The sequence below is a fragment of the Echeneis naucrates genome, chromosome 6 (assembly GCF_900963305.1).
Source record: "Echeneis naucrates chromosome 6, fEcheNa1.1, whole genome shotgun sequence".
In the NCBI taxonomy this organism is placed as follows: Eukaryota; Metazoa; Chordata; class Actinopteri; order Carangiformes; family Echeneidae; genus Echeneis; species Echeneis naucrates.
Genome location: NC_042516.1, coordinates 2,932,737 through 2,958,011, shown reverse-complemented (window position 1 = coordinate 2,958,011; position 25,275 = coordinate 2,932,737). Strand labels below are relative to the sequence as shown.

The 25,275-nt window shown below is 41.9% G+C and overlaps 1 protein-coding gene across 1 annotated transcript in view; it reads left to right on the top strand.

Moving 5' to 3' along the window:
* Positions 1-23,185, top strand: part of tgfb2 (transforming growth factor, beta 2) — a 34,011-nt gene extending 10,826 nt beyond the window's left edge. The window contains exons 2-7 of the mRNA XM_029504509.1: positions 6,129-6,292; positions 12,463-12,595; positions 12,678-12,788; positions 14,799-14,979; positions 20,953-21,106; positions 21,183-23,185. Of these exons, the coding sequence (XP_029360369.1) occupies positions 6,129-6,292; positions 12,463-12,595; positions 12,678-12,788; positions 14,799-14,979; positions 20,953-21,106; positions 21,183-21,341 (902 nt within the window). The 3' untranslated portion in view covers positions 21,342-23,185. The remainder of the gene's footprint in view (positions 1-6,128; positions 6,293-12,462; positions 12,596-12,677; positions 12,789-14,798; positions 14,980-20,952; positions 21,107-21,182) is intronic.
* Positions 23,186-25,275: the final 2,090 nt, after the last annotated feature.

The window sequence follows — 25,275 nt, the reverse complement described above, 5'->3', positions numbered from 1 at the left end:
CTAATGGACAATTGATGATCTCATGGACCAGCAGGGACTAGATCTTGAGTTATACCTTTCAGACTACATTTAGCTTTTCAGGCGATAGTTCCTTCCTGTTTTTCTGTATCATTCATCTCTGTCACTGTGTCTCTGTTTGCACTGATTTCCCTCTGCAAATGAATTCAACTGGTCCTTCTCTTCCCTGGTTCCTGTCTGAAAGTCAGAAATAATCAAATATAGGCCAAATATTTTTCGTTCCAGTCAGACAAGCAGTCATTTGCTCTTTCCATTCTCTTGCACTAACAGGGATTTGGAAGCAATGAACAATAAGCATCCACAAATACACCATGGCACTCCAGTGGTACCCTTTAAGAAACACATTATCTTCAAATTACACTTTTACAGTGTGTTATTTTGTTCAATCAACATGTTTTGCAGCAAAAGTGTCCATGGGAACTTAAATCAAACAACACAAGACTGCTGATAATGTGACAGTGTGTATGTGAGCAGGAAAGATGATGATAATGAGGATGTGTCAGAACCAGGACCAGCACTCAGGAGCACATCAGGAAAAGCATTCACAGATTCCTCCCAGAATAATTATTTCATAGCAAATCTTTTCATTTATGTATTCCCTGTTCTTGTGCAGAAATATTACTGCCACCTACTCAACTTCAGAAATATAGTCAGGTTTGGAAAATAAAATAGGAAATAGTAAAAAAAACCCTTCACCACCTGATCTGAGTTGCAGTACTGGATCCGATTCCAGGTCCCAGTCCCAGTGTAGTAATGGGGACTCATTTGGCCTCCACTTTACAGGGTGTAAAATTGCCTGTAAAGTGGAGGCCAAATGAGTCCACATTACTACTACTCCACCAGGTTCAGAGTTTGGTTAGCTGCTATTGGAACCTCATATCTCTAACTTTGTAGTCAGCTGAGGTTAGGGGTCTGTAGGGGGCTGTCTTGTCTTTTCAGTTTATGATCTCAGTGGTATAAACAGTTAAGTAAAACTCCTGACAGACTGAAGTCACATATTTGAATGAATCTACCTGTTAGAATGTTATGATGCAAAACATAACATAACAGACACTACATATGGCTATGAAAGGCCCAAGTACGAAAATGGAAAAAAATTGCATTATTATAAGTTACAGACCTACTCAACTTCACTGGCCTTTAAATACAGGTTTCATGATTTTTTTTTATAATAGTAAATCTGTGTCTTTATTATTAAAAGGTGCTGTGTGACAGATGTAGGTGCTTAGTGAATCTCAGGTTGCACTCAGGTCTGATTTGAGTGATGAACAGGTCTGAACTCCTTGGTCCCTTTTCAAACAAGTCTGACCCTGGGAATCCATGCAGATTTTTAGAGCTGAGATTTTTGCTTGCATGAAAAAATGTGGCCGTTAGAAGAGAGGTTCAAATAAGGTTACATGACCCGCACCTCGACAGCTCATCTGTAAAAGTCCTGAGACAAAGTAGCTCTTTTCTCCTTTTCTCTTATTTATCTCTTCTCCTTGGATTATGACCTGTGGTAGGCATCATCAAAGTTCACTCTAAATTAAAACAGCTACATAGGTACATCTCTCGACACCTGTGTACATCTGTCTGATCCTAGAATACTCAACAGTTTCTTTAAACCATAAAATAACCCAGAAATAATTGAATTAGTAGAGAAGACTTTTTAGTTGAATCCTATGTAGGGCTGCTGTATTGCCTGAAAGTCAATGAGTCAAATAATTTGTTTGAGGCCCTTTAATCAAATAAAATTAAAATTTATTTGTATGGCGTCAAATCATAACAAAGTTACATCAAGGTACTTTACATATAGAGCAGGTCTAGACCAAACTCTTTATAAAATGTTTTAAAGAGACCCAACAGATCTCCCAATGAGCAAGCACAAGAAAAAACTAGTCAGTGGTGCTTCTTGAATAGCAGTGTTTTATTTTTTGTATTGTTATTCTGTCAGTCTGTGCCTTACAATAACAGGATGAACAAGACAGAAGCATACACAAAATCCATGTCACAACATGCACTGGCAATGCCATGAAATTATTCTAAACTGTTTCCTTTGTTTATTCATTTAAAGATTTAAGGTAACCAATGTTAACTTTTGTCACTTTCATATATCTTCTTTTACCAAAGTTAACATGCCTACCAGCTAACTTTCACATACCAAATCACATGAGCCTCAAGTCTGAAGATGTAGCTGCTCAGAACATGTTAGAAGCTCCTGTAAAGAATATTTATTTATGCTAACAATTGCCAACTAGCCATCACTCATCAACTCTCTGAAATTCAGAAATAGAGCGCCAGCTCCAGTGTTTTGCCAGTGGCATCTGAGGTAATGGGATTGATGAGTAATGAAGTGAATGATTTGCAGGACTTGGCCCCCATGTATGTGATATTAACTCGTCACTGAAAGAGGAGAGCATCTATGTTGTTGTATGAGGCTGTGACATCACTGGGCTCACCCCTGTCTTATTCTGATCACTGTGATGAAGTGACACACGCATACAAACACACACACACACACAGACCACAGCGACGCCAGTTGTGGTGGCTGATTTTCATGTCAAGTCTGGATAATGTGGAGATGTGGGCGGATTGTACTGTTTGCCACGGCCTGCAGACAGGGATTTACTGAGGCCCCTGGAATTTCCCTGCAAACCTCGCTGTAGAAATGGCAGCCAGCTGCTGTTTTGTGTTCACTGGCTGCTATGTGGAGGTAGACAAAGATCACATCTATCCCCTACTAATCAACAAATTAGCTGTAATTAATTCTCATGAGTAGTGATTGCAGTTTTCACCTCACAGATTAGCGTCTTGTATCAGTCCAGAGCTGGAGTCAGGATTTAATTTTTGATTTGTCTATCTCAGCTTAAACACTTGGTTGCGGGAGAGAGAGCAACACATTTTTGTATATTTTTGTTTATATACACACAAAGATAAAGGTTGTGACCTTTGGTGTATAAGGGTCTAGAGGTACATTTAGAAATGGACTCAGAGGAATCATCTCCATCTGAGGTTCTTATATTGACACTCTGATAGAGGCTAATCATGTGCATTATGATGATCTTATTAAGGAGTGAAACTAACCAAATATTTAGCCATTGCAATACTGTGGTACGCAATTCTTAGCACTGCAGTGTCACACCTAGAAGTTTGAACCATAAAGACTTAAAGTGTGGAGGGCGCATGTTCTCCCTGTGCCTGCATGGTTTCCTTAGTGGTGCTCCAGCTTCCTCCAGCTAAAAATATTAAGATTTGAATTTCTCATTGTGTGACATGAGTGTAAGCATTAATGTTATTCTCAATAAGTCATCTCTGTAATAGATAGCTCACACCACCACCACATAATGGATATTGTCGTCACAGGGATGTGTATGACTGAAGACTTCTCATGCCATAGTTGAACTGCATGCTGTCTTCACAGCTGATAACAAATATTTAGAAATCAGCACTCTGTTTGTGGGTCAGGACTGTGTGTGCGTGCGTGTGTGTGACTGTGAGAGAAAGTTTTTCATCAATGTGTCCAGTGTTGAGCCTTAGCACATTAGAGTCATTCATTGGCCCCAGTAGCAGTGTAAACACACACTCTCAGCTGCTCCTCTAGGAGCAGCTGTGAGGAAATGAATAGAAACATTTTGCTATTGGTGCTGTGCACTGATGCCTGACCTCCAAGATGTGCTGACTCATGGACCCTGGACTCTCTGAATACAGTTCAAAGACATTAGTCTCAAAGCTAATACCTTCAGAGTTGAGCAAAGGTGTTGCAGTGCCTGTTGTCTTGGTTAGTACAGTACAAGTGAATTACGGTGGAATCTTTCTTTCTGAAGAGCCCTCAGCAGAAACAACCAGCACCAGGTATTTAACAGCTATGTGCAACCATCTGAACCAGACAATGACTTCCTCTGTAGATTTCAATCAGCTACTGAAAGGGTGTTTCCTTCAGTCACTGACTTACACACCACACATCTTGTTAGGTACACAACAGGGGCCTGAACAGGTAACACAAAAAGTAACAAGACTGCCCCAACCACTGTATAATACAATGGTTTGAAAGTGTGTGAGTGCTTGTGAATGTGGGTGTGTGTGTGTTTGCTGTGTTGTAAACAGTCCACTGTGTCCATGCCTTTTATTACAGCCACCAGACCTCCAGGACTTTAACTTTCCAAGCTGTGCGAATGTCAAACACTGCTCATATGTACAGCCAACAATTGTTCAACAATCAAATGCAACTGGACTTAGGACTTAGGTTTGTCAAAGACGTTTCGCATCTTATCCAAGGGGCTTCATCAGTTTGTAATGCATCTGTCTGACCTATTGGTTTATTATTAGTTTTATATTAGTGTGACAAAACAGTGGAGTTGGACCCAGGTATTTAACCTCTGTGGGAGTCTTCACAAAGCCCCTTGTGACAATAGCCCGTTAGTGGAGTTTCATTGACCATTGTCAGTCATGTAAGGCCTCCAGTGAACGGCAGTCGCTAGGAGGAACCCACTGTGCATTTTCCTTGTGGTGTAAGGTCCAGTTTCAGCTGTCGGAAAAGGCACACTCCTTTGAGGTCAGCAATGTTAAAAACCTGGACAAAGGTGGTTTCGAAAGAGGAGTAAAAGTGGAGAAACCCTCTCTAAATAGGTGAGGGGGTCTTTGACACCACCTAACTTCCATCTACAATGCTGCCTTGTCAACCATAGCCAGGAGAATTAAAAACGCAGCGTGGCATATTACAGAATTTTCAGTGTCACATGATTTGAGTTCACTAGGCAGGCGAGCAGAGCGCATGCGCTAGAATAAAGTACTGAAAGCGGGAATCCATGATCTGTTGGCCATGAGCTTGGAAGCCAATAAAGAACCATGTAAAATTGAATACTGGTAGTCTTTTCATTCTATCACATGGAAATAATACATGGTACCAGGAGTACATGGACCTGGCCTCATCTGAACACCTGTGAAGCGTGGGGCAAGAGAGCAGCAACAGCATCTTAGCTAGCCGGAGCACCTGAGAAGCTGACACGGACTGCCAAGCAGTGCAGCAACCATGTGAGCCTTGATGGCTAGATTGGATGAAAATAGAGCAGCTAAAACTTCCCACCGAGCTGAAAATAACTGGTAACATTGAACACCAGTGGAGACATTTTAAACAACGATTCACACCCTACCTAACTGCGATGGGGCAATGGAGAAGGACAGCATGCAAAAAATTGCCCTCCTGATCGTCGCGGGACCCAAAGCTATAGATGTCTTCAACAGCTTCCAGCTGAAGGAAGACGAACAAAAGAATTGTAACACAGTACTGAGTAAATTCGAACAGTTCTGTACACCAAGACTAAACGAAACATACGAGAGCAATGTGTTTAACAGCAGAAACCAAACCAAACTTGAAATTGACATGCCTGTCATGCAACTGTGGAGAGCTGGCAGGCTCCAAAAAACGGTTGCCCAAAACTGACCTCATGTAATGCCAACAACCATAACTACTATCGTTTTCCAATGGGCTCACATGACTCCTAACAATGGCCATTCACTGGAGGCCTCACATGACTAACAGTGGTCAGTGAAACTCCACTAATGGGCTATTGTCACAAGAAGCTTTGTGAACACTCCCACAGAGGTTAAATACCTGGGGCCAATTCCACTGTTTTGTCAGATAAGTGAAGACTAGTCAGACTGATGCATTATGAGCTGATAAAGCCCCTTGGATAAGAGGCAAAACATCTTTGACAAACCGAAGTCTGAAGTCCAGTTGCAATTCAATTGCTTGCCGGATATGACTATGACCTGGATGAATGAGCATATACACACACATATTGGTCATATGTAATCACATTTCTCCACCACACACATGAATTCCACTTTGAGTGTCATTCAAACACATCCAGAGGAGTTGTGCTGCTTCTACTATGTATGACTGTGTCACCTATTGTGTGTTCTGTCTAAGGTTAGGGCAGGCACAAAGGAAAGGCACTGTATTATCTGTTTATGGGTCACATGGAGCACAAAGTAAACCCAATGATATCAAAGTGATGTCATCATATTTTTGTCAGCATTTTGGAGCTATAATATGTGACGGTGTCAGCTTTGAAACTGCATAGAAGGTAAGAAATCTTTAAAAGTTTAACACAAAGTCTCCTTCTCTGTAGATGTCATCTCGCCAACACACTTCAACCCTTACTTCAGGCGGTTGACCTTTGATGTGTCATCCATGGAGAAGAATGCATCCAACCTGGTTAAGGCTGAGCTCAGGATCTTTCGTCTCCAGAACCCTAGAGCACGGGTTTCCGAGCAGAGAATTGAGCTCTACCAGGTACACGACCCCTTACTTTCCAACAGTTACTGTACTGAATAATTAATTAAGATAAATGTTATTCAATTCAACTTAATTATATTTTATTATCCAATGAAAGTCAAATTAAATCAGCTCATCCCATCATATCCTTATATCCTGGTCTTTCTCTTATGTCGGGAAAGGACCAGGAACATACACTCAATTTTCTTGTCCCAGAATTACCCAGCCACCACACTTCGAATACAGGACTACAATACTCATTTGTGTCATCCAAGGCCTTAACGTGTATGCAGAGATGTGGTGCACCTTCTGGCTTCTGCATGGTAAACAGGCAATCTCACACATATAGTAGCTTTGAAAAGGCTGTCACAAATGGAAGGCCCATCCTACAGTACCACGTACTGTACAGTTACAAATGTCAGATGCAATAGAAGCTTACCTTAATTTCCGGACTATAGAGCGCACCTGAATATAAGCCACACCTGCTAAATTTAAAGAGAAAAACTATTTTGTACATATATAGGACGCACTTGTTTATAAGCCACAGGTGTCGGAAATATGGGAGGAAATGGCATATGGCAGGAAATATGTTACACAGAAAGTTTTCGCCAGATCGTTCGACTTTAACTTGAAGTTGCATCATATGCATTGCTTCATGTGTTTTCCATGATAAGGGTGGGTGCATGAAGCGCAAAATAAATGACTGATCTGAAGAATTTAGTGTGGGTGTGTTTAATTAATTAACAATTTCATTGGTCCTCTATGACCAATTTCATTGGTCTGATGTGACGCTAAATGCATTGGTGGCATGAACATCGTTACCCGTAAAAATTAATAAATTAGCCATATCGTTGTTTAAACTGCATGTGAAAGCATGTGAAAAAAGTAGTCCAGAAATTACAGTATATTTTCTTCTGGAGTTTTTTACATCCTGCCTTCATTTTAGTCAGTTTAGAGTGAGAGCTAGTTACATGTTTTTCATCAGTTTTTTAGGCGGGGGGACAACCCCAACTAATGACAACCCTTTGACAGGCCTTTTGAAGTTTGAGCACCAAATGAAGACACAGAACCTCTAATTCCCAAAGGAGAATGTTTAAGGATCTGTTCTTTTTCTTTGACATATAACGTCAAAGCATCATATCATCATATCGAATCCCCACACTGTGAAATACCACTACTATATAGATGATATAACTGAATGATTTCATCATCTGTCTTACTGACACAAATGTTTTTTAAACTACACTAACAGAAAAAGTCAGTGTTTTGTGTTAAGTTCAAATGGATAAGGACTTATATCCACATTTAAGAGTGATTGAGTTTTTGTTTGTGTCTCACCTTAAAGCTTCCCATAGCAGCTCTAGGAGGAGATGTGAATGGAAATAGCAGAGTAGTGGTTTACACACTAGGTATAGTTGGGCCAACACAAACACTCCTGGGGACAGCAGAATAACAAGTCTGTCCAGCATCAGGTCATATTCTCACTGATACTCCTAGACCTGATCAATCCATCAGAGTGAAAACAGGGGGTTGTTCAATCTCAGCTCATTGTTCTCTGATGCAGCTGCCAGACATGCTTGGATGCCTTCTGTGTGGATATATCTATTGATACTATGTTCTGACTACAGCGCATATATTTTGCTAATACATGGAGAAAAAAGACCAAGATATTATCCAGCTGAAGTCCTGATTTACAGTCTTTGATTTCTGGTATTTTTTTAAATTCAGGTCATGTCTCTACAACGGTTTATCTTCCTCTCGGGCCCACCTACCGCTGCCTGTATTTAATCCTGTCATCATACACTGAACTGAAAACAGTAGTTTCAAAATCACACCACACTGTTACCACCAGACATGTGCTGCCAGGGACCAAAAAAATAAAGCTTTCTCACACAATACCTGGTGGAAATTTTTTATTTTCAAATGGCTCAAAGATCAGATCATTGTTGAAGTGTCTGTCATTAAGAGAGATAAAAGCAAATGAATATGTCACATACATTTAAGGTGTATTAGTTGATTTACAAACATCAAACATGAACTAACAAATAGATTTTCATTTATTAATTACTCTGATGTTTCCTTACCATTGATGCTTCTGCACATAAAAAGGACAGTTATAATGCCACACTGCCCTGTTTCATAATGTCAGAGTAATTACTGTACAACCTACCACACAATGGTATTGACGGGTTTGTCCGAGGCTGCACCATATTCTCAGCATGATAAAACTTTTCATAATGACAGTCTAAAATATGTTCATGTGATCATAGTTTACTGACTTAAACTTGTCACAATAACAACACTAGTTGTATAACTGTTGAAATTAGACAGTGACCTTTTGCATAAATAGCAGGACATGAGTTTTGTAGAGATACGTTGTAAAGCTCAGTCACAACAGTAAATCAAGCTAAAAATACAGGTTGTGGGAGAATCTGCTCATACTTGAATTAAACCTGAATCTCTTAAATCTATATTATTTATATAGTGCCAAATCATAACAAAGCCACTCCAAGCCACTGTATATAGAGCAGATCTAGACCAAAGTATTTACAGAATTATTAAGACCCAACAAATCTCTCCATGAGCAAGCACTTGGTGCCAGTGGCAAGGAAAAACTTCCTTTAAGAGGCAGAAACCTCAGACAGAACCAGACTCAGGGTGGGTGGAGCCAAGATCCTTGAATGGTTGGGCTTAGAGACCAAAGGAGGGTAGAGAGAGAAAGAGAGAGGGAGGGATAGAGAAGGAGAGCATATAAATTAGAAACAAAATATTCACATAATGTAAATAGTAATGACTAATAACACTAAATATGAATTGGTAAAAATCACCAGTATGTAAAAATAGCTGAAGCTGCAGTTTGAGTGCCTCATCACTGCGGTAAGCATGTTGTGACATTTCCGGTCACTGGTGTGTTACCGAAATTTAAATTTAAATTTTAAATTTAAAGAGAATATTCGGCCATCATTTGCCACAATGCCATGTCTAAATTCAATTGAGGATTTCTCCCATACACAGGTTGATGACCTTGTGATTAGCACTATAGCCACACTGTGTTCAAATCTTGATAATGCTACCCCTCTAAAAAAGAAAGTAATAAAACAGAGGAGGCTGGCTCTGTGATTCTCAAATTTGTACCTTAAAGCAGATGTCATGGAAATTAGAAAGAAAATGGCGTTCCAGTAACTCGGAAGAGTCTCACAGCGCCTGGAAAGGAAGCTTAAAAACATAAAAAAAAAAAGCTCTCCACAATGGTAAAAGCTCATATTACTCAGCACTAATAGAAGAAAACAGGAACAACCCCAGGTTTCTCTTCAGCACTGTAGCCAGGCTGACAGAGAGTCATAGGTCAATTGGACGAGTGATCCCCGAGTGATCCCCTTAGCTCTCAGCAGTGATGATTTTATGTACTTTTTGACAGATAAAATTATAACAACCAGAGAAAGAATTCATCAGCTCTTACCTACACTAGACAATAATCTTCTACTGAATTCAGCAGCTCCTGAATCAACTGCAATGCCTATTTTACATCTGGAATCATTCTCATCTCATCTCATCTTAGCTTCTATAGTCTCATCATCCAGACCATCAACCTGTCTTTTAGACCCAGTACCAACTAGCCTCTTTAAAGAGATTTTCTTTCTTAATTGATCCGTTCATTTTATATCTGATTAATTTGATCTCATCTTTGGGTTATGTACCTCAGACTGCAGTTATCAAACCTCAACGTAAAAAAATTAATCTTGATCCAGTTTTGGCCAATTATAGACCCGTATGGAACCTTCCATTCATTTCTAAAATCATCAGAAAAGCTGTTGCAAAACAATTACATGACCATCTGCATAGGATTGGCTTGCTCAAAGAGTTTCAGTCAGGATTTAGAGTTCACAGCACAGAAATATTGCTGGTTAAAATTTCCAATAATAATCTAATGGCTTCAGACAGTGGATCAGCCTCCATACTTCTCCTCTTAGATCTCAGTCCTGCATTTGACACCATTGATCATAATATTTTATTACAGAGACTGGAACATGAAAATGGAATGAAAGGAACTGCACTAAGATGGTTCAAATTCTATTTATCGGACAGACATCAGTCTGTTCATGTTAACAATAGCTCCTCCTCACACACTTTTGAAAACTATATAGTTCCACAGGGCTCAATACTTGGACCAATCCTTTTCAACTTATATCTGCTTCTTTTAGGCAAAATGATCAGGAAGCACAGCATCAATTTTCACTGTTGTGCAGACGATTCTCAGCTGCATTCATCAATGAAGCCAAATAAAGTTAATCAGATAGTCAGACTGCAGACATGTCTTGAAGACATAAAAGTCTGGATGACCTGTAACTTTTTACTTCTAAATTCTGACAAAGTTGAAGTTATTATACTCAGCCCTAAGCAGAGAACCCCTATCAAAATCATCTAATCAGTCTGGATGGCATTATTTTGGCCTCCAACTTCACTGTAAGAAACCTTGGAGTAACCTTTGACCAGGACATGTCCTTTGTCCCTCACATAAAACAAGTCAGTAGGGCAGCTTTCTTCCACCTGAGAAACATTAGGAAAATCAGAAACTTCAAGAGGATGCAGAAAAATTAGACCATGCATTCATAACTTCTAGACTGGACTACTGTAACTCATTATTATGTCACTATCTGGATGTCCAAACAAATCTCTGAAAGGCCTTCAGTTGATTCAGAATGCTGCTACACGAGTATTAACAGGAACTAGGAAAAGAGATTGCATCTCTCCTGTGTTAGCATCTCTTCATTGGCTGCCAGTAAAATCCAGAATAGAATTTAAAAACCTTCTGTTAACATATAAAGCTCTTAATGGCTAAGCTCCATAATATCTCAGAGAGCTCATAGTTCCTTATTGTCCTAGTATCAAATCAAATCAAATCAAATCAGATTTATTTGTATAGCGCCAAATCATAACAAAGTTACATCAAGGCACTTTACATATAGAGCAGGTCTAGACCAAACTCTTTATAAATTTATTTAAAGAGACCCAACAGATCCCCCGATGAGCAAGCACTTGGCAACAGTGGCAAGGAAAAACTTCCTTTAAGAGGCAGAAACCTCGAGCAGAACCAGGCTCAGGGGGGGCGGCCATCTGCCTCAACCGGTTGGGTTGAGAGAGAGAGAGAGAGAGAGAGAGAGAGACAGGCAGGCAGGCATTGCAGGGGGGGGGGTGTAGGCAGGAACATGTTGTTGCATGAAGTTCATGGAGTTGAGCTGTAATACAGAATTCATGCTATATGGGACCAGCAGGTGTTGCAGGAACATGGGATGGAGATGAGTCACCACCTGCAGGATGAGGACAGGGAGAGAGAGGAGAGGAACTGGGAGAGACAGAGACTTTGGCAGAACATGGTTAGTAAATGCAGTATAAATGCTTAGAACTGGGTGAAACTGGTGGGAAACTTGATGGTTTTTATCAGCGCATGCAAGGAGGGAGTTAGAGAGAAAGAGGGAGAGAGGGTGACAGGGAGAGACAGAGAGCGAGAGAGAGAGAGAGAGAGAGAGAGAGAGAGAGAGAGAAGCTCAGTCCTTCCCCCAGCAGCCTAGGCCTATAGCAGCATACCTAAAGAGTAGAGGACTTTTTAACTGTACGCTCTGTCATACAGGAAAGTTTTAAGCCTGGTCTTGAAAGTTACTAAAGAGTCCGCCCCCCTGCTGGGAGTTGGTTCCATAGAAGAGGAGCCTGATAACTGAACGATCTGCCTCCAGATTTACTCTTGGAGACTCTAGGAACCACAAGTAAACCTCCATCTAGAGAGCGGAGTGGCCTGCTAGGACAGTAAGGAACTATGAGCTCTCTGAGATACGATGGAGCTTGGCCACTCCATTCTCTAGATGGAGGTTTACTTGTGGTTCCTAGAGTCTCCAAGAGTAAATCGGGAGGAAGATCTTTCAGTTATCTGGCTCTTCTAACCCTAATCCTATGGAACCAAATTCTAGTTTCAGTCAGGGGGGTGGCCTCTTTAGCAATTTTCAAGACCGGGCTTAAAACGTTTCTTTATGACAGAACTTATAGTTGAAAAGTCAAATCTCACTTACTCCTTAACTATGCTGCTTCTGGGGGAAGCACTGAGCATCCTCCCCTTTCCCCCCTTCTTGCTGCCCCCCCACACCGAGCCTGGTTCTGTCTATCTCTGACCTCTAATGACTGTGGTTTGCTCACAGATTTTAGCACACAAAGACCTGAAGTCTCCAACACAGCGGTACATTGACAGCAAGGTGGTCCGGACACAAATGGAAGGAGAGTGGCTGTCATTTGATGTCACAGAGGCAGTGAGTGAGTGGCTCAACCACAGAGGTGCGTGTGTTTCTTCCCTCCTTCATCCTTGCAAAATGTTACTTGGTGACATTACCTTGACCTGACATTAGTTTTTCTGCAGACAGAAACAGTGGATTCAAGATCAGCCTGCATTGCCCCTGCTGCACATTTGTTCCATCAAATAACTACATTATTCCCAACAAGAGTGAAGAGCTGGAGGCCCGGTTTGCAGGTGACTTTATTCTGATAGTTTAGTTGTTAGTCTGCATTTTAAGAAAATCTATTAAACAACAAGACTCCACAGTAATAAATAGTAGGTGATGTAAACAAGCCCAAGCCCACATCTCAGGGACTGCAGCCAACATAGTATGTGGATGTTACATTTCTCCAATGTGAAAACACTAAATTGAAAATCTTTAAGCTACAGTGTATCTGGAAAGTATTCATACCACTTCACCTTTTCCACATTTTGTTATGTTACAGCCTTATTCCAAAATTGATTAAATTCCTTTTTTCCCTCAAAAATTCTACACAAAATACCCCATAATGACAAAGTGAAAAAAAACTTTTTTAGAACATTTTGCTTACTTATTAAAAATAAGACACTCAAATGTTGCATGTAGTATTCACACCCTTTGGTATAAAACTGAAAATTGAGCTCAGGTGCATCCTGTTTCCACTGATCAGCCTTGAAATGTTCCTCCAACTTGATTGCAGTCCACCTGTGGCAATTAAGTTGATTGGACATGATTTGGAGAGCCACACCTGTCTATATAAGATCCCACAGCTGACAGAACATGTCAGAGCACAAACCAAGCCATGAAGTCGAAAGAATTGTCTGTAGACCTCCTAAACAGGGTTGTATCGGGGCACAGATCTGGGGAAGGTTACAGAAAAATATCTGTGGTCGCCATCATTCAGAAATGGAAGACGTTTGGAATCTCCAGGACTCTTCCTAGAGCTGGCCGCCCAGCCAAAATGAGCAAGCGGGGGAGAAGGGCCTTGGTCAGGGAGGTGACCAAGAACCCGATGGTCACTCTGACAGAGCTCCAGCGTTCCTCAGAGGAGATGGGAGAACCCTACCTAACCCTAAGGACCGCCATCTCTATAGCACTCCACCAGTCAGGCATTTATGGTAGAGTGGCCAGACAGAAGCCACTCCTCAGTAAAAAGCACATGACAGCCCGCTTGTGCTTTGCTAGAAAGCACCTGAAGGACTCACAGACCAGGAGAAACAATATTCTCTGGTCTGATGAAACAAAGATTGAACTCTTTGGCCTGAATGCCAAGCGTCATGTCTGGAGGAAACCTGGCACCGCTCACCACTTGGCCAATACCATCCCTACGGTGAAGCATGGTGGTGGCAGCATCATGCTGTGGGCATGAATTCAGCTAAGTACATTGACATCCTTGATGAAAACCTGCTCCAGAGCACTCAAGACCTTAGACTGGGGCGACGCTTCATCTTCCAGCATGACAATGACCCTAAGCACACGGCCAAGAAGACAAATGAGTGGTTTCAGAACAAGTCTCTGAATGTCCTTGAGTGGCCCAGCCAGAGCCCAGACTTGAACCTGATTGAACATCTTTGGAAAGACCTGAAAGTAGCTGTGCACCAACGCTGCCCATCCAACCTCACTGAGCTTGAGAGGATGTGCAAGGAAGAAAGGGAGAAACTCCTCAAATCCAGGTGTGCCAAGCTTGTTGCATCGTACACAAGAAGACTGGAGGCTGTAATCGCGACCAAAGGTGCTTCGACCAAGTATTGAGTAAAGGGTGTGAATACTTATGCATATGCAACATTTGAGTGTCTTATTTTTAATAAATTTGCAAAATGTTATAAAAAAGTTTTTTCACTTTGTCTTTATGGGGTATTTTGTATAGGTTTTTTTTTTTTTTTTTTTTTTGAGGGGAAAAAAGGAATTTAATCCCTTTGGAATAAGGCTGTAGCATAACAAAATGGGGAAAAAGTGAAGTGGTATGAATACTTTCCGGATGCACTGTATTTATTTGTTTGGCTTATGTGCCACAATTTCTAGCCAAAAAGAGGCACTTTCTGTAATGGATGTGTAAGCTTTAATGAGTTTGAATGTTTAGTCCCATATTTAGACTTAGAAAGTACAGTTTTCTGAAAATTAGCTTTATTGATTTATTAGACTCAGAGGTTTGAAGGAAACTACATCTATTTCAGGGAATCACTAAGCATTGAGACACAGCTTATTGTTCTTTCTGAAATTCACAGGTATTGATGACAGCTTCATTCTTGGCAGTGACCTGAAGGTGTTTAGGACACGGCGGCACAGCACCCGAGCGCCACACCTCCTCCTCATGTTGCTGCCTTCATACCGACTGGAATCCCAGCTTCAGACCCAGCACAAAAACCATAGATCCAAAAGAGCCTTGGATGCTGCCTACTGCTCCAAGTACTGACCTGCTGTCCAGAAACGCACTCTCTCACGCACAAATTGTAATCATAATTGTAAGGAGATGTCAGGATATCCTCCTGACATCAGAGTTGTTCCATCCAGGTTTCATTGTACTATCAAATATTCAAGAAACATCTCCAGATAGCACTGGGATGCATCATCAGTGTGTGAACTGGGGTCATAAGGTGTTTCGGGTCTCACAACATACACCCTCGCCCACACCCTCTTTAACCACCTAGTGGCTTTTTCTGCAGCTTCATGGGCAGATTGAATGGATCTCTTTGTGGCTGCTCCTGTGATGCTCAAATGAGTGAGAACCTTGCAGAAAGAAGGTCCTGCAAATCCTCCAAAGCCAACTTCTACGGGCTCATAGAATGTTTTCCACCCTATGGCTCTGCCCCTGTGCATTGTATTGGACTGATCAGTGTACTTTTCCCAAAGCACTGTCAGTTCCAGCATGTTCAGGTGTTTTTGGGCCTCTGAGGTGATGATCATGTCTGCACGGACTGAAATTACCACAATGTGCTGTGGGAATGTCAGCTGTTTTCCCAGATCAGGCTGTGTGGAGAAGGTCTTTTGTTGATGTTGCCTGAGTCTGGGCTTTTTCTCATGCTTTGATGAAGGTGAGTGCTTCCTTTGGTGCATAGGCCTGTTTCCCAGTGGTAATTGCTAATACTAAACTCTCAGCAATTGCCTTAAGCACCTGGTCATGTCACCAGCAATAGCAGTCATCTGCGAGAGCCTTTGGGCAGCTTCTGAGTAGATGATCTAAGCCTCTTCCAGAGCAAATGGGCAGGAGGTGGTCTCGCTCTTTCCCCAGATATGGCGGTTTGCTGGGCTTTGCAAGGTGTCGTAGACTGCCTGCACCAAGAACCAGACTCAACAGAAATCTGCCTGCATGATCTTTGACCAGGTGACCCTGCACTGCAGTGTACTCTCCCATCTGGTCCATGCTCCCTGCTGTCAGAGTCCCACTGCCCTGCTCACTCGCTCTTCTTCCACCCCTGGTCGGGCCTCTTCCTGGAGAAGGTGGTCTCTCAGTCCAGAGCCACTCTACCGATTGCCAGTGCCTTTCGTCACAGGTGTGACTCTGCCACCTCCAATGCCTGCTCTGCTCTCCACTTCCTTCCTGTCCTCAACATGATGTCCCTGGAGTCCCTGTACTGGATGACTTCCCGTGTGCGAGTCACCATGAATTCTTCCTTGCATCCACTAAATGGTAGCTGGAAGGTGTTGCATGTCCCACACAGTGCTGTGCTGGTGAGGCTGTATGGAAAGCCCAGCGACTTCCAGAGAAAGCTTAATTTCGAGGGACTCCACAGTTGTTATTATGACTGCGCAGGCTAGCAGAGGCCACAAGGCTCTGGGAAAGATGGAGTGCTGGTAAATCCAGGCTTTAAATCTACCAGGTAGATCAGACATGTTGACCTTGGTGAGCCAAGCAGACTTCTGGATGGCAGTGGTATCTTTCAAGCCTGTGTCAAAGATCTTACCCAAGCTCTTGACTGGCTGCTCTGTGATGGATGGAATGACTGTTCCTGAGATTAGGAATCGGAATTTGTCACCTACCGTTCAATACCATGGGCCGTGACTTGGAGGTCTTAAAAGTCATCCTGGCCCAGGGGATGAGTTTCTCAAAACCTTGTAAGATCCACCTCCACCCTGGGACTGACTTTGTAATGATGGTGAGGTTGTCGATGTAGGCTCTTATTGGTTCCTGGCTCAACCAGCTTGTGTGATATTGATCCATAAGAGTTGGCCAGGTCCAACCATAATACAACAGGGACGCCTCTGTTCTCATGCTCTTTACGTGCTTAGCTCACCAAGGTCAACACAGGTTACTACACCTGTGTGCTCCAAACAGCCATAGGATCCAGGGATCCTACCCTTTTGCCCCAATGGGTCAATGAAGCTGTTGAGGAGAAACTCCCTCAGTCTCAGAGAAACAATGATAAAAAACACCTTCCCTTTGACACTCAGCAGTGAGATTGTTGAGAACTGGTCGATGTTTCTTTCTCCTCCTTGGGGATCCAAACTCCCTCAGCACACCTCCACTAGTCAGCAACTCTCCCTCTTCACCAGATCACCTTCAAGATCTTCCATAGGTGCTGGGATCCTACAAGGTAGGATAGACCACTGTGGCCTGGGCCTGGGGTAGATGTTGAACGAGTTGCCTTGATGATGTCATGTTGTTGTTGAGGGAATGAGGACCCAAATGCAGAAGCCACAAAACCAGGTTGAGGTCAAATAAATGCTTTTAATAAAAAAAAAAAAACAAAAAAAAAAAAACTACAAAATAACTCAGGTGAAGGGGCAACAGGTAGACACAGGCAGAGAGACAGGCGGGGACAGGCAGGAGTCAGGCAGAGAGACACGAGCAGAGACACAGAGAGACGACATCACCAAGTGAACAGGACTATCACAGCAGGGAACAGGACTCCAGGATAGTGGGAGGAGGAGGCCAGGGCTACAGAGGCAGCGGCCCAGATGAGGCAGGAACAGAAGGTGGTGGTGGAGGCAGCAGCGCCGCGATCAGAAGTCAGTGGCAGTAGCTCCGCTAACTGGAGAACAGAAGGCAGTAGAGGCAGTGCCATGAACTCAGGAGTAGAAGGTGGTGGCAGCATCGCAAACTCAGAAACAGAAGGCGGTGGCGGTGGCGGTGGCAGCCCCCAAACTCAGGAATAGAAGGCAACAGCAGAGGCAACAGCAGAGGCAACAGCAGAGGCAACAGCAGAGGCAACAGCAGAGGCAACGACAGAGGCAACGCCGCAAACTCAGGAATAGAAGGCCTGGACTCCAGGGTAGTGGGAGGGGGAGGCCAGGGCTCCAGAGGCGGCGACACTGGAGGGGCTGGCTGGAGGAAGGAGTAGGCGAGGGCCATAACTGGTCAGATCCTTATGTCATGTTGGTGTGGTTGTTGAGGGAATGAGGTCCCAAATGCAGGAGCCATGAAACCAGGTTGAGGTGAAATAAATGGTTTTAATAAAAAAAAAAACAAAACTATATACTGCAAAATAACTCAGGTGAAGGGGCGACAGGTAGACACAGGCCGAGAGACAGGCAGGGACAGGCAGGAGTCAGGCAGAGAGATATGCAAAGACACAAGCAGAGACAACATGTGATCAGGGACACAGAGAGACAGACAGAGAGACACAGGCACAATCACAGCCAATGTGAACAAGAGACAAGGATCTCACCAGGACTAACCAGAAAACAGGACTTAAATACAGTGACTAGACAAGACACAAGTGAACCACATTAGGGCAGGGAAGGCAATCACAGGAGGAAACAACCAGGAAGTAAAGAATGAGGAACACGACAGAACCAGGACTTGAAAATAAAACAGGAAGTGACAACACAAACCGAACATACTAGACAGAACTCAAACCCAGACAGTGAAACACAAACCAGACCAAACTCAAAACCTGACCACAGAACTCAAACTATAACAGAGAAACTAAAACCCTGACAGATTACCTCTTCAACTTCCTTAAGATTTGGTTACTTCTGATTGAACTACGTTTTTGGGGTCATGTTGTTGACTAGGGCCGAATTGGCACTTAAATCTTGCCCCCCCTCCAACTGGATCACTAAAGGTGTCTTGGAGGAAGTGATTTACTTCTGTTAAACTCTTAACTGACCACTGTGTCTGTCTCCAAGGAATAGTTTTGTAAAGCCAAAGAGGTTGGAAATGAAGGCTGCTTGTTTCCTGGTTCTTTTTCTACCCTGCCTCCTGTGCCACTCTGCTCTTCGAAGGACCATCAGTTTCTTCCACAGGATGTTTTGCAGTTCCAATGACTGTTTCTCCTCATCAGTGGATTTCTTGTTGTGTTCTTGAGGGCACAAAGCTTCTGACACAGCTACTATATGTTGGTGGTCCTGTGGTTCCCGCTGTATGAGGTGGTCTTGGTGTTTCCCTTCTCAATCTGGCCAAATCTCTCTACGGCATAGCTGATGATGATGGTGATTTGTGTTTGGAGTTGACTGTCGACCTCTCCATTGGCTGTTTCATGACACATCCTAGTCAAACTGCAGTCCATCTGCTGACTGGGGGGTACTTAATCTGCTGTGGAACTACACTGCCAGGATATCTATCTGTAGATCCCTCCATAGGTTTTTTAGTTCTTTTTCAAATAAGATAAATGGGCTGCTAACCCATACTGTCCCATGTGCCATCTTGCAGAGCTGTCAACTGTCTCTCCATTGGTCGCCTGCCTGTTCTTTGTTGATTCATAAGCTACTTTGTTCCAATAGCCTCTGGAGAGTTATGGTACTTTATGTTTTTTATTTATTTATTTTTTTTTTAATTGAAGTGGATAAAACAAATGAAAGAAGTAGTCATGACGTTCGCCTGTGTCACTGAGAGAATTGTTCTGGTCATAAAATAACAGTTTGAGTTAGGTAGGAGCGTCGGTCACCGTACAACAGAGAGAAAGTCAGATGGGTCAGATATAACTTGAACATTCATCTCAGTCAAGGTAGAAACTATGTTCAACTTTGACCTAGACTCTCCTGTTTTAGCTGACTCTGCCACAAAAGAAAATAATCAATTTTACGCTGAGGTTTGATTCTAGTTCGGTTCCATGATGAATCTATCAGTCATCCAAACACAGCTAGTACCTCCAACCTCTGGGTCTGAGATATGAAGCCAACAGTGAAGAGCGAAACCTACATTTCATCTACAGATCAAAAGAGTTTAGCTGCAACAATGAATACCCTTAACTCACTACTTAACAGCAGAAATGAACAGCGTGGCACAAATAACAGTTTTGGTTTGACGGTCTGTGGCTAATGGCCTCTTTCAAGACAACTGTGGGAGAAATTGTATATAATTCACTAGTTTTGTTGATGCTTTCTATTAAATGAAAACAAATCAAATTTATTTGTACAGCGCCAAATCATAAAAAAAACTCTTTATGGAGTTATTAAAAAGACACAAAACAATTCCATATATGAGCAAGCAGTTTCCAACAGTGGCAAGAAAGAACATACTTTAAGAGGCAGAAGCCTTGGGCAAAATCAGACTTAGGGAGGACAGCCATCGCCATGGGTTGAGAGAGAGAGAGAGAAAAGGCAGTGGAGGGAATCAGGGGAGAGAGAGAGAGAGATGGAGAGAAATGCAATAAAAATACAAGCAAATAAGAATGATGTAAGGAGTAATTGCCATTCCACTAAATATGCATTGGTGAATATTAGCAGTAAGTGTGAATAAGTGTGTAATGATAACTAATGGGAGCAATTATAGAAGCACGTATTGAAAGTAAAGTAAGGTTCATAAAAAAAAATATATATCATATCATACAAAAAAGCCCGGTCTTGAAAATTGCTAAAGAGGCCCCCGCTCTGACTGATACTAGAAGTTGGTTCCATAGAAGAGGAGCCAGATAACTGAAAGATCTGCCTCCCGATTTACTCTTGGAGACTCTAGGAACCACAAGTAAACCTCCATCTAGAGAATGGAGTGGCCTACTAGGACAATAAGGAACTATAAGCTCTCTGAGATATGATGGAGCTTAGCCATTAAGAGCTTTATATGTTAACAGAAGGATTTTAAATTCTATTCTGGATTTTACTGGCAGCCAATGAAGAGACGCTAACACAGGAGAGATGCGATCTCTTTTCCTATTTCCTAGTTCCTGTTAATATTCATGCAGCAGCGTTCTGAATCAACTAAAGACCTTTCAGAGATTTGTGTGGACATCCAGATAGTAATGAGTTATGGTAGTCCAGCCTTGAAGTTACGAATGCATGGGCTAGTTTTTCTGCATCCTCTTGAGAGAGGATGTTTCTGATTTTCCTAATATTTCTCAGATGGAAGAAAGCTGCCCTACTGACTTGTTTTATGTGAGAGACAAAGGACATGTCCTGGTCAAAGGTTACTCCAAGGTTTCTTACAGTGGAGCTAAGATGATTAAACCTTATACCTTTAAGAGATCCAAGGGGTCACCTGTGTTTCTCCTCTGTATGTAGAAATGTTCAGGACAACTGCTGCTTACGGTCACTCTTCATCGACTTCAAGAAGGACCTGGGATGGAAGTGGATTCACGAGCCAAAGGGATATGAGGCCAACTTCTGTGCTGGAGCGTGCCCATACCTGTGGAGTGCTGATACCCAGCATTCAAAGGTAGGGAGTGAGGGGCAGAGTTAATTACTCTGTGAGACCTGATATTTTCTTCATGGTACGAATTCTGGTCTTCCAGGTGTTAGGACTGTATAACACCATCAACCCTGAAGCATCAGCATCGCCTTGCTGCGTCTCTCAGGACCTGGAGCCCCTCACTATCCTCTACTATATCGGGAAAACCCCCAAAATAGAGCAGCTCTCCAATATGAAGGTCAAGTCCTGCAAATGCAGCTAGAAACCTATAGAAGCCATTTTATCAACACATGCAGACCACGCATTAGTATGCCCAACCACACAAATGCATGCACATGTGCGTGTGCACGCACACACACACACTGATCTGGCTTTTGTACAGGTCTGTCTCCTGCACAACCTCACATACCAAGACACAAATGTAAGGTAAACACTGGAAGAATAAGTGATAAGTGTCTATATGTGAAATAGGTCCAGAAGTTAACACAGCCTCGCCACCCGCCTCACCCTCTCTCTATCATCTTACACTCTAACCAACCAACATTCTCCTCACTTCTGTTTCTCAGTTTCACCTACTCTGTTGTTTTTTTTATCATGTCATTATATCAATAACATCATCCCCACACAGATGATTTTTAGATGCAAGGCTCACTAATTATTTCAATAAGTTACAGGGTAGGGGAGAGGCTGCATCTTTAAAAACTAAATCAGTTTCTCCTTAATCCTCTTTGATTATAAATAAATAATTCACAATAATTATCACCATTCACACAGCCTAAATTGAAAACATTATTATGCTTGCAAAAAACCACAGATCGCCTGTAGTTTGTGTGCTTATGAAAGCTTTATTGTTCATTGCACTCAACCTAATTTAAAAGTTTATTCTCAGTACTTGAAATAGATTTTGCCAAATTTTGCTCAATTTTGTGATTTAAATTTTGTAACAAAAGGAAGCTGTAATGTGAAAAAATTAAGAGAAAGCTTTGAGATTGTTTGCCAGGAAATTATTTAAATATCATTCTTTTTAATGAAACAAGTGGCAGCTTTGAGTGCAATCGCATACAAATTTCAGATAATCTGCAAGTGTTTTGTGAGTGAAATCATTGATTCCAACTATGTGATTGGTGTCAACTCTTCTGTTAAATGTTTTATTGTTGATCAAGAAAAGGTTGAAAGTAATGATACATTTAAAGGTAATGTCCCCCCAAACAATGAGGTACCTGTAAAACTTAGAATATTTTGTACTTAACAAAAACTTTTTACAAAAACATTTCCTAACTTTGGCAAAAAGCATAAGAGCATGTATTTGCAGGTTCGGAAATGGAAGACTAAAAATTACTTAATAAACCAAGACAATCTTTTTACTGAGTCTGCGGGGAGTGGAGGAGTTAATTCAAGGTGGGGTGCAGAGGATGGGAAATACATCAGTGTTTACTCAGCCTCAGTTCACAGCAGCTGAGGTTTGTTTTCCAGGGGAAGAAGAAGAAGATGATGATGATCATGGTGGTGGTGAAGCGATGCTGAGGGAGATGGGATTTATAATTAAGGTATTAATGAAGAGGAGATGACAACTCCAGCAAACATTCCTGATGTGTAGCAGTGTTCTAGTATTGTTATGCAGTTGTGTCATCTTGCTGCCCACACGAAATGTATTTTGACTCATAAACATCCAAATTTCAGTTATTTTATTTTTCATCCTTGTATGTGAAATAATATACATTTGCACTGATGCTGTTTTAATTTTCTACTTTAAACGTTTAGTTTTCCTTTTTCGTTTGACCCCCACCCCATATAAACAAACTGACAAACACACACACAACACACACATGCATGCAAACATACACACACACACACACACACAAAGCTTTTATGAAATAGCAGTGTTAATGTAGGCATCCTGACCCCTGTGGACATTCAGTGCCAGTGGACTTTGTGAGGAGCAACAGAAGTGAGGGAGGCATGACTCTGCGATAGAGCTGTTTATTTTTATTTGTATTTGTTATTGTTGTGATAAAGATGATGTTGGCATTATTGTGACCGACTATGCTGTATTGTAACACAGTATTGTTGTGGTGCTCTAGTGGTAAATAAATTATTTAATTTTCAATTGAACTTGAGTTTTGTGTATGTGTGTTTGCGCCTGTGTGTTTTCATGTGCTGTGATGCTGATTATTTGTCTAATGTTAGATGTGACCTCGCCTAATGTGCGCTGGGATTGGCTTCATCATCTCCTGCGATGGATGAGCAGTAGAAGATGAAGATGAGATTGCTGATGTGACCAATGGAAAGCTCTCTTTTAATCCTTTCCTCTCCTCTCACCACCTCCACTCCTCTTTGCACTTTTAACTAATTAGAAAAGGCAAAGTCCAGCACAGGATCTTACAATTGTCAATTAATTCTTAAATGTACTTAAAATACTCCTTCTGTCATACTGTTTTGCTGACATAAGAAATCAACAGCCGAATCCCATTCCATACTAACATAATGTGTTCCTGGTGTGGGTTACGGTTTTTATATGAGTAAGGATCAAACTGTTCACAGTAAGGCTGACCAGTGCACCAGAAAAGATTTCAATCAAAAAATGGATTTATGTTCTACATAATTCCAAAACCTTAACACCAGGTTGCAGGTTCGGTTCCTGGGCCTGTGGCCTTTCCATACAGAGTTTGCATGCTCTCCCTGTGCTTGCATGGGTTTCCTCCAGGTTGTCCGGTTTCCTCCCACAGTCAAAAGATATCCATGTTTAGCTTTTTGTGACTCTAAATTCATCAGTAATGAATGTGAATGTCAATGGTTGTTTGTCTTTGCCTGTCTTTGTATTTTGGCCCTGCAATGCATAGACTGCTGAGTCTATATACCTCACCCTCACCCAATGTAAGCTTGGATTGCTTCCAGCACCCCCTGCGACCAGAAGCTGATAATGAATGAATGAGTGAATTTGACCAATTTGTTCCCCCACATCTGCTCCTGCAAGATGAACTGTGTGATGATTCCCATGATTGCATAAAGCCTACTCATCTAAATCATGTTGTCAAAACCCCTGACGACCCCCTAATGCTGACAGTCTAAAAGAGATGGGATGCACTTCTGGCAGGAGTGAGGAAAAACATTGACAATGTGGGGGAGGTTTTTGTGAGCTCTGGAATGAGGCTTTCTACTAGGCTCTGTGTGAGGTATTACGTCTTTGTGGTAGAGCAGCAGATAAATAAAGATATAAAGACCATGTGGTCCTGGCTCTCTGTGGTTCTAAGGCAGGGGAGAAGGCCAGAGGAGAGTCTGGCACTGGCTCCCTGTCAAAATCTGAACCTCAGTGAATTACAATTCAACATCTCATCCAGAAGCCATTGAAGTGTGTCCTCAGCTGGGTCATTGGCAATAATGGGCAGAGCAGGAATGCATAGTGATGACATATCATCTTTTTAGTAATTTGGTAAACATGAGTAGATGTTCTAAACTTCTGTGAACCAAAAATCGCTAATTACAATTACATTAAATTACAGCCACATTAGCTCCACAAACAAGACACATTTAGTACACAAATAAAACATCCACAGATGCCTGATTCGTGTGTTGTAAGGGAAGCTGAAACAAAAATTCTTGCAGGTAGCCTATGTTTGGCACAACAGGTGTGGCACTGCATTATGAGATTAGTAGTATGAGTGTTATAGGCTCTTAATATACAGTCATCCCATTAAAAATTCGACAATTGAAATGTTTTTGTGGGCTGGATATGATTGTATCCCAGGTTGTACTTGGCTCACAGGCCTTTAGTTTGACACGTTGTTTATGCCATTTGTTGACATCCATTATGAGGAAATCAGTTCCCTGCATGTCTATCATCAGGATCCCTTGAACCGTACTTAAATATAAATATTGTTGTTACTGTTGTTTTTTTCAGTTGATGTTGTTTTTGTACCCCAACCCCCCACCCCCTCCTGCCTTCCCTATCTGCTCACTTTCTATCCTCTCCTGAGCCTTAGTTTTCCTGCATATACAATCATGATAAAATTAAAGGCAACCTCTTCAGTGACTTCTATGTTACAGTACTTAAACAAGTAAGAAGAATGTGTTAGATACTCTAACTAAAGCTGTTTGATAAATGTGGTTGAGTGAAAATGCAGGAGTGGAAGTTTCCAATAGCATTAAATGGAAATGAACAATTGAAATACAGGTACTCGGAATTATACTTAAGTCCT